This window comes from Coregonus clupeaformis, chromosome 24, assembly GCF_020615455.1.
Source record: "Coregonus clupeaformis isolate EN_2021a chromosome 24, ASM2061545v1, whole genome shotgun sequence".
In the NCBI taxonomy this organism is placed as follows: domain Eukaryota; kingdom Metazoa; phylum Chordata; class Actinopteri; order Salmoniformes; family Salmonidae; genus Coregonus; species Coregonus clupeaformis.
In genome coordinates this window covers 14157817-14170846 of record NC_059215.1, presented here as the reverse complement: position 1 = coordinate 14170846, position 13030 = coordinate 14157817, and the positions used below count along the sequence as shown (strand labels likewise).

The following is a 13030-nucleotide window of genomic DNA, read 5'->3' as shown; positions in this document are numbered from 1 at the left end:
TGTCAAAATTAATGACAGATTTCTTGAGTTATCTTAGATTCATTCTGGGGATTTTGAGGAAGTGAAATAGGCTTTCAAGTCTACAGTGTCTCATGGGGGACAAACATCATTAACCAAACGCGGAATGGGTCAGGAAACACATATCCAAGTCTGAAAACTCGTTTTTCTAATGAGCAACAGAAAAATACACGTGCCAATCGGCGTGTTCCTTGGCTCTTTAAGTATATTGAAAAACCAAATACTTTTAGACTTTTACTCAAGTAGTATTTTTCTGGGTGACTTTTACTTGAGTAATTTTCTATTAAGGTATCTTTATTTTTACTCAAGTATGACAGTTGGGTACTTATTCCACAACTGACAAACAAGATCATAGTGAGCTGACATTTTATGTACATCATCAGTTCATTAGGTCCATCTATTCAGACAATGGTAAGACAAAGTGGTACTAACATTAAATCTTGACCTCAGAGTGCAGTGTAAAGACAAATAAAACAGTCTAAGCATGGGTTGACTGTCACTATACAGCACTACTCATGACCTGTCCCCTGCTTCTGTTTCAGACACAGTCAGTGACTGTGTGGCATCCACCACAGAGAGTGCAGATTTCAAATTTACGCCTCTGAATTGTGAGAGGAAGGGTAGCTGTCGGCTCAGATTTTTGTGACAGCCCTCTCATGACAGACACAAGCACTGCTGTAGTGTGGAATTATCGTGAGAGATGTGGGTGTCTGCGAAGGAGACCTAGTTTTACTCTCTCCCTTCTACTATCCTAGTACAATGCCTTCGGAAAGTATTCACACCGCTTGACTTTTTCCACATTTTGTTGTGTTACAGCCTGAATTTAAAATGGATTAAATGTAGATTGTGTGTCACTGATCTACACACAATACCCCATAATGTAAAAGTGGAATTATGTTTTTAGAAATGTTTACAATTTACTAAAAAACTGAAAAGCTTAAATGTATTCAACCCCTTTGCTATGGCAACCCTAAATAACTCAGGGATGCTGACCTTCAAGGCAGAGTTGCAAAGAAAAAGCCACATCTCAGACTGCCCATCTTAATCTTAAATTTTTATTGGCCAGTCTGAGATATGGCTTTTTCTTTGCAACTCTGCCTAGCTCAGCATCCCGGAGTGGCCTCTTCACTGTTGAAGTTGAGACTGGTGATTTGCGGGTACTATTTAATGAAGCGGCCAGTTGAGGACCTGTGAGGCGTCTGTTTCTCAAACTAGACTCTCTAATGTATTTGTCCTCTTGCTCAGTTGTGCACCGGGGCCTCCCACTCCTCTTTCTATTCTGGTTAGAGCCAGTTTGCGCTGTTCTGTGAAGGGAGAAGTACACAGCGTTGTACGAGATCTTCAGTTTCTTGGCAATTTCTCGCATGGAATAGCCTTCATTTCTCAGAACAAGAACAGACTGACGAGTTTCAGTTTCTAATGATCAATTAGCCTTTTAAAATGATAAACTTGGATTAGCATACACAACGTGCCATTGGAACACAGGACTGATGGTTGCTGATAATGGGCCTCTGTACGCCTATGTAGATATTCCATTAAAAAATCAGCCGTTTCCAGCTACAATAGCCAATTACAACATTAACAATGTTATTTTAATAGACCATTTATTTATTTTTTCTTAAGAAAACAAGGACATTTCTAAGTGACCCCAAACTTTTGAACGGTAGTGTATGTGTATGTGTATATACACTGCTCAAAAAAATAAAGGGAACACTTAAACAACACAATGTAACTCCAAATCAATCACACTTCTGTGAAATCAAACTGTCCACGTAGGAAGCAACACTGATTGACAATAAATTTCACATGCTGTTGTGCAAATGGAATAGACAACAGGTGGAAATTATAGGCAATTAGCAAGACACCCCCAATAAAGGACTGGTTTTGCAGGTGGTGATCACAGACCACTTCTCAGTTCCTATGCTTCCTGGCTGATGTTTTGGTCACTTTTGAATGCTGGCGGTGCTTTCACTCTAGTGGTAGCATGAGACGGAGTCTACAACCCACACAAGTGGCTCAGATAGTGCAGCTCATCCAGGATGGCACATCAATGCGAGCTGTGGCAAGAAGGTTTGCTGTGTCTGTCAGCGTAGTGTCCAGAGCATGGAGGCGCTACCAGGAGACAGGCCAGTACATCAGGAGACGTGGAGGAGGCCGTAGAGAGGGCAACAACCCAGGAGCAGGACTGCTACCTCCGCCTTTGTGCAAGGAGGAGCAGGAGGAGCACTGCCAGAGCCCTGCAAAATGACCTCCAGCAGGCCACAAATGTGCATGTGTCTGCTCAAACGGTCAGAAACAGACTCCATGAGGGTGGTATGAGGGCCCGACGTCCACAGGTGGGGGTTGTGCTTACAGCCCAACACCGTGCAGGACGTTGGCATTTGCCAGAGAACACCAAGATTGGCAAATTCGCCACTGGCGCCCTGTGCTCTTCACAGATGAAAGCAGGTTCACACTGAGCACGTGACAGACGTGACAGAGTCTGGAGACGCCGTGGAGAATGTTCTGCTGCCTGCAACATCCTCCAGCATGACCGGTTTGGCGGTGGGTCAGTCATGGTGTGGGGTGGCATTTCTTTGGGGGGCCACACAGCCCTCCATGTGCTCGCCAGAGGTAGCCTGACTGCCATTAGGTACCGAGATGAGATCCTCAGACCCCTTGTGAGACCATATGCTGGTGCGGTTGGCCCTGGGTTCCTCCTAATGCAAGACAATGCTAGACCTCATGTGGCTGGAGTGTGTCAGCAGTTCCTGCAAGAGGAAGGCATTGATGCTATGGACTGGCCCACCCGTTCCCAAGACCTGAATCCAATTGAGCACATCTGGGACATCATGTCTCGCTCCATCCACCAACGCCACGTTGCACCACACACTGTCCAGGAGTTGGCGGATGCTTTAGTCCAGGTCTGGGAGGAGATCCCTCAGGAGACCATCCGCCACCTCATCAGGAGCATGCCCAGGCGTTGTAGGGAGGTCATACAGGCACGTGGAGGCCATACACACTACTGAGCCTCATTTTGACTTGTTTTAAGGACATTACATCAAAGTTGGATCAGCCTGTAGTGTGTTTTTCCACTTTAATTTTGAGGGTGACTCCAAATCCAGACCTCCATGGGTTGATACATTTGATTTCCATTGATAATTTTTGTGTGATTTTGTTGTCAGCACATTCAACTATGTAAAGAAAAAAGTATTTAATAACATTATTTCATTCATTCAGATCTAGGATGTGTTATTTTAGTGTTCCCTTTATTTTTTTGAGCAGTGTATATATATATATATATATATATATATATATATATATATAAAATATATATATATATATATATATATATATATATATATATATATATATATATACAGTGAGGGAAAAAAGTATTTGATCCCCTGCTGATTTTGTACATTTGCCCACTGACAAAGAAATGATCAATCTATAATTTTAATGGTAGGTTTATTTGAACAGTGAGAGACAGAATAACAACAAAAGAATCCAGAAAAACGCATGTCAAAAATGTTATAAATTTATTTGCATTTTAATGAGGGAAATAAGTATTTGATCCCCTCTCAATCAGAAAGATTTCTGGCTCCCAAGTGTCTTTTATACAGGTAACGAGCTGAGATTAGGAGCACACTCTTAAAAGGGAGTGCTCTAATCTCAGCTTGTTACCTGTATAAAAGACACCTGTCCACAGAAGCAATCAATCAATCAGATTCCAAACTCTCCACCATGGCCAAGACCAAAGAGCTCTCCAAGGATGTCAGGGACAAGATTGTAGACCTACACAAGGCTGGAATGGGCTACAAGACCATCGCCAAGCAGCTTGGTGAGAAGGTGACAACAGTTGGTGCGATTATTCGCAAATGGAAGAAACACAAAATAACTGTCAGTCTCCCTCGGCCTGGGGCTCCATGCAAGATCTCACCTTGTGGAGTTGCAATGATCATGAGAACGGTGAGGAATCAGCCCAGAACTACACGGGAGGATCTTGTCAATGATCTCAAGGCAGCTGGGACAATAGTCACCAAGAAAACAATTGGTAACACACTTCGCTGTGAAGGACTGAAATCCTGCAGCGCCTGCAAGGTCCCCCTGCTCAAGAAAGCACATATACAGGCCCATCTGAAGTTTGCCAATGAACATCTGAATGATTCAGAGGAGAACTGGTTGAAAGTGTTGTGGTCAGATGAGACCAAAATCGAGCACTTTGGCATCAACTCAACTCGCCGTGTTTAGAGGAGGAGGAATGCTGCCTATGACCCCAAGAACACCATCCCCACCGTCAAACATGGAGGTAGAAACATTATGCTTTGGGGGTGTTTTTCTGTTAAGGGGACAGGACAACTTCACCACATCAAAGGGACGATGGACGGCGCCATGTACCGTCAAATCTTGGGTGAGAACCTCCTTCCCTCAGCCAGGGCATTGAAAATGGGTCGTGTATGGGTATTCCAGCATGACAATGACCCAAAACACACGGCCAAGGCAACAAATGAGTGGCTCAAGAAGAAGCATATTAAGGTCCTGGAGTGGCCTAGCCAGTCTCCAGACCTTAATCCCATAGAAAATATGTGGAGGGAGCTGAAGGTTCGAGTTGCCAAACATCAGGCTCGAAACCTTAATGACTTGGAGAAGATCTGCAAAGAGGAGTGGGACAAAATCCCTCCTGAGATGTGTGCAAACCTGGTGGCCAACTACAAGAAACGTCTGACCTCTGTAATTGCCAACAAGGGTTTTGCCACCAAGTACTAAGTCATGTTTTGCAGAGGGGTCAAATACTTATTTCCCTCATTAAAATGCAAATCAATTTATAAAAATTTTGACATCCGTTTTTCTGGATTTTTTTGTTGTTATTCTGTCTCTCACTGTTCAAATAAACCTACCATTAAAATTATAGACTGATCATGTCTTTGTCAGTGGGCAAACGTACAAAATCAGCAGGGGATCAAATACTTTTTTCCCTCACTGTATATATATATATATATATATATATATATATATATATATATATATTTGCGAGGAAAAAAACCATATGGGGGATTGGAAGTGATGCAGACAATTACATTGATGGAAGTTACAGTCCATCTGCAATATTAAAGCTGATCTACCACCCCCCCCAAAAAATTAAATATAATATAAAAACTATTTTAAAAAACACTTGCAAAAATTGTGGCCACTAAATGAATGTTGGGTCCTGAATACAAAACATTCAAAACATGTTTGGGGCAAATCCAACACAACACATTACTGAGTGCAACTCTTCATATTTTCAAGGATGGTGCTGGCTGCATCATGTTATGGGTATGCTTGTCATCAGCAAGGACTAGGGAGTTTTTTTGGATAAAAAAAAAAGGAATAGAGCTCAGCACAGGCAAAGCCACAGGTAGAAAAATTCACCTTTCAGCAGGAAAATAACTTAAAACGCAAGGCCAATTATACACTGGAGTTACTTACCAAGACGACATTGAATGTTCCTGAGTGGCCTAGTTACAGTTTTGACTTAAATCAGCTTGAAAATAAATCTATGGCAAGACATGAAAATGGCTATCTAGCAATGATCAACAACCAATTTGACAGAGCTTGAATAATATTTTTAATAATAATGGGCAAATATTGTACAATCAAGGTTTGCAAAGCTCTTAGAGACTTACCCAGAAAGACTCACAGCTGTAATCACTGCAAAAGGCGATTACTCAGGGGGTTGAATACTTATCTATTCAAAATATAGTGTTTTATTTTCCATAAATAAAAATAAGAAACTGATTTTTCTTCCACTTTGACATAAGATATTTTGTGTAGATCACTTAATTTTTTTTCGCTCGCTCCAATTAAATCAATTTTAATCCCACTTTGTAACACAACAAAATGTGGAAAAAGTCAAGGGATGTGAATACTTTCTGAAGGCACTGTTATGTATGCCACTCTCTCGCTCTCCCTCTTTTGGTCTGCTGGAACGAAAAGCGAGCTTCGAGTGAGTCACACCACTGAGCACACAAATTGTAACATCCCTTCTGACTGCAGGTGCAGGGGTTGACGAACAACCTCTGGAGTGGCTCAGGCTTTTTATTTTATGAACATTTCATATTTTGCATATGTGTGTGTATTTGCACTACTTCTCTTCTAAAACATATATTCCCCATGATTTCAGCTTTTTTTTTACCTAACTGTCTTTATCTCCTACAGAGGGAAAGAGAATGTTCGGTTTCCAACTGTGCCCTTTGAACTGTCCACCAACTGCCAAAACCGCTGCGTTCTTCTGTAGTATCCAAGTGTGCAGTAGTGTGAAGGATCAAGACACCATCGCATGCCAGATGTTTGAATACATTTGACATTTTAGTCATTTAGCAGACACTCTTATCCAGAGCGACTTACAGGAGCAATTAGGGTTAAGTGCCTTGCTCAAGGGCACATCGACAGATTTTTCACCTAGTCGGCTCGGGGATTAGAACCAGCGACCTTTCGGTTACTGGCACAACGCTCTTAACCACTAAGCTACTCTACTTTCTGGGCTCTCTTGCATAACAGAGAGAATCTCTCCAAGGATTATCACCAGGATTTCCCCTGTCGGTTCAGCATCAGTTGTAGTTTCACATTACCTCAGACAGCCAACGGAATCTAGCTAGGTGAATGCTGTCTACAACTTAATGAAGTCACTGAGGATGCTACAGATAATTAATTGAGCTGTTCTAGTGGGAGGAGCTTCCTTTGTGATAGCTAATTATTTATCATCATAGCCCAATACATTGTACAATTATGGTTCCTTAAAGTCATTACTACAAGGATTCAGCATCCAAATACATTTGAGAAATAACCTGAGTGAGCATGTTATCAATCATGCAAATTATATTGTATTAACATCATTACATCATTTATATTTACTACAATTTCTCTAAGACGTGTCACGCCCTCTTGCTCTCTGTAGGTCAAGCTAGCATGACGCTGTACTCTTTACCCATGAAGTATGAAACCTGCCAGAGGCACTTAGCCAGCATGCTAACAGCAACTATGATTTATTCAGTGGCCCTGTTAACATTGCATACCAAGTCTCGTAAATCTTTCAGCCCAACTGCTCCCGCCATTTGTTCTCTCTGCAGTTTGTGTGTGACATGCCCACTCTGAATTGGCTACAGTAGGCAAGACAACAGAGAGCCACGCCTGAAGTCAAGGCGAACACCTACAGTCAGGGACTGAGTAACATCAGACTAAATGTTTTCATCCCAACAACTTTGGATTTGCTGGTAGTGTCTAATGTGTGAGATGAATACCATACATACGACTCTCACATTTCTTGAGTGTTGCAATTTACTGACATTACGTAGTAAGATACAGTAGGCTTAGAGTATGTACAGTGCCTTGCAAAAGTATTCATCCCCCTTGGCGTTTTTCCTATTTTGTTGCATTACAACCTGTAACTTAAATGGATTTTTATTTGGATTTCATGTAATGGACATACACAAGATAGTCCAAATTGGTGAAGGAGGGAGGTGAATAGTTACGCACGCTCACGTTCTGTTTTTTTGTCTTATTTCTTGTTTGTTTCACAATAAAACATATTTTCCATTTTCAAAGTAGTAGGCATGTTGTGTAAATCAAATGATACAAACCCCCAAAAAATCCATTTTAATTCCAGGTTGTAAGCAACAAAATAGGAAAAATGCCAAGGGGGGTGAATACTTTCGCAAGCCACTGTACAATCTATCTCTAACAAAACTGTAAACTAGTACAAAGTTAATACATGTCAAATGCCAAATAAATAAGTCAAATGTTGAAGAGTGGACCATAAATTATAAAATCACACTCCTTCAAGTACATTATACAGTATATTCACTCAATAATTTGCATTAAATATGACACTGTCAAAACATGTTGATGATGTTGAGTGACAAGTAAATGTGATGATCATTTAGCGCAGGCGAATCATTACTACTGGTTCTGTAATGTACTTCTTCAGGGTAGGTGTAATGTAGTGGCATGTCTCTTCAAATATACCTTCAAGATTCTTTTAACATTTACCTTAAAATGGATACTCATCCATATAAATGCATTGCATGGACACCTAGAAAGTAGTTTACAGTATATAGACCCAGAGAGGGAACCAGGCACTAATCACAACTCTATTGAGTCCTTTTCCGTATGTCAACCTGTGGAAAGTAGCCTATGGAAATGCAGGCTTAAATCTCTGCAGTAGTAAGAGTGTAGTAGTAAGAGTCATTAAAAGTTGGCTCCATTGTGTGTTAGTCGTGTTAGCCTGGGTAAGCTTAATTACTTAGGGAGTCTCAAACTGACAGCTAATGCCAGGCAAGCAAAGCCCCTTTGCTTCAGACAAGGTCCCTGTGCTGCGGGGGAAGCAGTTTCAAAGTCAATAGCAGTGCTGTCATTATCAATGGGCTCCTGATTATGAAGGCAAGACAACAAGAGCAGTATCCTTCTGAAGCCAAGGCTGGCTAACATTAGTCTGGGTCATAGTCAGAAGAGCTGGACCAGGTACAAAGGAAAGTACTTTCAATTTATCAAATATTCATAAGAGAGATCCGTATCAATCCCCAAGTGACAAGTCTTTGAAATGTCGTTTTTATGACATCGGAGGGTAACATTTCTTCCAAAAATAAGATGACCAGTCAGAGATAGGATGGACAAAACAAAAAAATACAAGGACATAGATACAGCATATATACGGTTGAAAGTATGATAATTCATTATATTGTACATAATGTTTCCTTATATCTGTACTCTTCCCTTCTACTTCTGAGCTAAATCAGCTCATTTCAAATGCACACAGCTCCTTTGAGAAGGAAGTACAGTATGCTGAAACACTTTCTCTAAAGTAGGCATGTCTGATTTCATGCTTGAATTGTCCTTTGAAAAACTAAAAAGTACTGTGTAGTAATTTTCAGAGAGGAAAATACAACTATTAAATGAACAGCCCATGAATAATACAAGTGAACTGCTCTGAGATGAGAATTAAGCCAATTACCCAGGAAACTGTTAACATGAGACAGCGAGTGCTTTATTGTGTAGACTCCAAGATATCAATGTAAGTGTTCTAAAAATCATTGTCTCTTGACTGTCGAGATATTCCGTTTATTTAAATTATTCTGAGAACCAATGAGGTATAAAATGGAAGGTGAATGTCTGTCTGTAGTTTGTGATGCACTTTGTTTTTGGGGGAAAGTAGGGCAAGATAAACTGCAGGCTTTACTCAGCTGCTAATCTCCACCCCCTCAATCCCAACACATACACACACATGCACGCACACACGTTGTGTCTCCACAACGATTGTCTCCTCACACCATCGGTAAATATGTATAGTTTCTGACCCTCATCTGAAAGCAGAAATTCCATATTAAACATTTCTTATGTGCGCTCAACCCACTTTTCACACGGATTCATTATTAAACTCTCAAATATGTTACTTAGTACATAATACTAAGTGCTAAGGTGAATTGTGGTCCTCTGTAGCTCAGCTGGTAGAGCACGGCGCTTGTAACGCCAAGGTAGTGGGTTCGATCCCCGGGACCACCCATACACAAAAATGTATGCACGCATGACTAAGTCGCTTTGGATAAAAGCGTCTGCTAAATGGCATATTATATTATTATTATAATAATACACCTCTTGGTATATGAAAGAACGTATGGAGTTAACATCAAATGACCAGCTACACAAAATAATGGATGTTGTGAAAGACAGAGGGAGACTTGTGAGTTGAACAGCAGTGTTGCTAGGCGATGGCGCAGCGGAGAGGGAAAGGGGGCTGGAGGAGAGGGTGGGATGAGGGAGAGAGCTACTTCCTGATTCTATGACTCATCAGCAGTTCATTGTGACGGTGTGTGTGTGTCAGCCATCATGCTGTGTTTGGCCAGGTAGACTACAGTACATCTGGCCTGTGATGGCTGCCAGTGGCCAACTGACCCTGGCTGTGTTGATTCTCCCTGGTGGTGGTGGATGGGGTTTCCCATCTGTTCTTGTAACCAGGTCCAAAACTGTACTGTCTGAGGTTTTCAGAAATAGTCCACAACATTAACAGTATCTGATTATTCTCTTGGAACAACCCTTACAGTACAAACCAATAATGGATTTCAGTAACATTCCAGGCATCAAAGAGGATGAAAGATACATGTATTTCTGGATATTTAATGATGATGCTATACATTGTATTGTTGTGTATAATTAAGCCTAATCTTAAGAGCATAACTCTCAAAATAATGAACACAATAATTACTTTAATCTCAACATCATTCTATTTCGGATTAAATATTTTAATAAAACGATAAGCCTCAGTACATTAGCACAGCCATAATATATTTGGGATCAATATCCCTGCTCAATAATCATGCTTTAGAATTTCGTTTTACAATCTGTGGATATGGCTTGTTCCTATGATATGACCAGCAGTAAAGGCCATTTGGTTTGTGTTAAGCGCCCCCCAGCGTTGAAGAAGAGTCAAGACACCCAGAATAGCATCATAACAAATACACTGCCAAGAAAATACTCTTATTGAAAAGCCACTCTACAAGACATCTTTCTTGGCAAGAGCTCTCAAATTGACACTATCACTAAATACATAAATAAGGCTTTAGTAGTATGCCAATTTGTTGTTTATTACTTATGATTTGATGATGCACTGTCCATCTAGTTAGGCTGATCATTTCTTTCACGTATTTTATAGTGTGATGTCACACTTTATGCATGTTTCTGCATATGTACCAAGATGTTCAAATAAACCTAACATCAATTTGACAAGCTTAGCATAATTTAGTGAGGACACAACCTCCAGTGAAGTACAGTAAAGTATTAAGGATCCAATAAAATATCATTAGTAGCATGCAAGTTAAACATTTTCTCCAAGTAGAAGATTTAATAAAGTCAAGGAAAAACACATTCAGATGGTCAGTCTTAAGCTGACCTGATGAAAGGCTTGCTTCTATGTGTTGACAGCTAGTCCTATACTGTTATAAATTGTCTTCGAATACCAACTAAAAATAACGAGGCAACTCTTTCCTTGACAGGATGGTGGGTGTCTGATACAAACCACACACTGAAGAAGAGCACAATGCATACACTGACAGTTTCCTGTGTGCCTTCACACAGCACCGAGCAGCGCCCACTAAACTACCCAGAGCTAACGAAGATATTTTCCAACCCCTGTGATGACGACAGCTCATATATGAAGGGGGAAAAACAGACAATGTGTTTGATTAGTGTTCACGTGAAGTAGCCTACTGTGTTACAATTTGTTGACTTTTTTTAAAGAGTGTTCTTCAGAAACTTTGTAAGTACTTTTTTCTTTAAACATACTATCTTTTACCAACACAGTTTACATTATTTGGTCATAGTTAAAAGAATTGTAGCCTATAGTCACAGAACAGTCATGGAGTTCATAAGCAGAAAAACATCTTGATCATTTCAATTCACTGACCAATTAAATTACCAATTCAATGAATTAATTAAATTACCATAATTGCATTTAGATAAATAAAGTGAATTCAAACAGCAATTATTTTTTATTATATTTTTTACAATGGAAGCCTCAACAATTCTGATTATATTGGCAAATTACTGCATGTGTCAAGCAAGCAGAGGATAGGATATGATAAAAGCTTGTCTGTAAAACAGCAACAGTGATATCGCATCTTTTACAGAACAGTCTGATAATATCTGACAGAACACTTTCCCCACAGGTTGCATCATTAGCAAGGGAAAGCATAAATCTATTATCCCACTGGTTCTGTCACCTACACGCTCCTTTTGATAATCAAACCAGACCTGAAACAATGAATACATCTGTTGGCGATATAACTGACAACTGTAGTACCCCAAGAGACTACCAGTTCTACCTCTTCCCAGCAGTCTACAGTCTGGTGATGGCAGTGGGCCTGCCAGGCAACGTGGGAGCCCTCTACGTGTTCATCTTCAAGACAACTCCCCGCACATCCTCTAACGTGTACGTCATTAACCTGGCAATCGCCGACACCACCTTCCTCTGCACCCTGCCCTTCAAAATCCACTACCACCGCAACAGCAACGACTGGGTATTCGGAGACGTGGCCTGCCGCATCACAGGAACACTGTTCTTCGCCAACATCTACATCAGCATCGCCTTCATGACCTGTATCTGTGTGGATCGATATGTGGCCGTCGCCTATCCTCACACTTATCTGAGGCTCCGGAACTCGCGTTGCACTGTACTGGTGAGTGTGGCAGTGTGGGTGGTGGGGGTGGCGGCTGTTCTGGCCTTCATCCTAGTGGGACCTCTGGAAAGCCAGCACCGTAGCTGCTTCGAGAACTTCTCCCGGCACGAGTGGGACAGGCGTCTGCTGCCGTATAGCTTATTCAGTCTCGTCGTCAGCTCGCTACTGCCCTCTGTGGTCATCCTGGTGTGTTACCCTCTGGTGGCGCGGCGCATCGCTCTCATCCGGACCAACACAGCCCGCGGAGCCCTGAGGGTCATCTACACCATCCTGGTTATCACCCTGATCTGCTTCCTGCCCTACCATGTGGTTCACTTCCTGCATCTGCTCCGCCGTCTAGGGGTCATCCAGCACTGTCCCTATGCAAACGCCATCTACAATGCCCGGCGGGTGACCCTGGCCCTCGTCAGCCTCAATAGCTGTCTGGATCCCCTGCTCTACTACTTCACCACCAGTCACTGTAAGTGGAGTCCCTCAAAGGCCAGGTTCAGATGGCTGTGGGCCAGGAGGACCATGGGAGTCTACACCATCAACGTGAGACCGTGAGGCTTTTGCTTAAGTGTGCTCTGACTGCTGATGAAACAAACTCTGAAGGCTCGTGGTGAAGCATTGTTTTCCTTATAGTGTACTGTAAACCACCAATTATATTGCATATATTTAGACCATGTAAATATTGCGTTTACATATTCCCTTATGTTCATCACTTTAAAGGCCCAGTGCACTTAAAAACACATGCTTTTCCTGTGATATATATACAGTGGGGAAAAAAGTATTTGATCCCCTGCTGATTTTTTATGTTTGCCCACTGACAAAGAAATTATCAG

General features: G+C 41.4%; 1 protein-coding gene across 1 annotated transcript; it reads left to right on the top strand.

The window, feature by feature from the left end:
• Nucleotides 1–9622: 9622 nt before the first annotated feature.
• Nucleotides 9623–13003, top strand: LOC121537986 (lysophosphatidic acid receptor 6). Its single transcript, XM_041845688.2, has 2 exons — nucleotides 9623–11287; nucleotides 11697–13003. Exon 2 carries the CDS (start codon nucleotides 11790–11792, stop codon nucleotides 12750–12752), a length of 963 nt encoding a protein of 320 aa, XP_041701622.1. The 5' UTR covers nucleotides 9623–11287; nucleotides 11697–11789; the 3' UTR covers nucleotides 12753–13003.
• The last annotated feature ends 27 nt before the right edge of the window (nucleotides 13004–13030 follow it).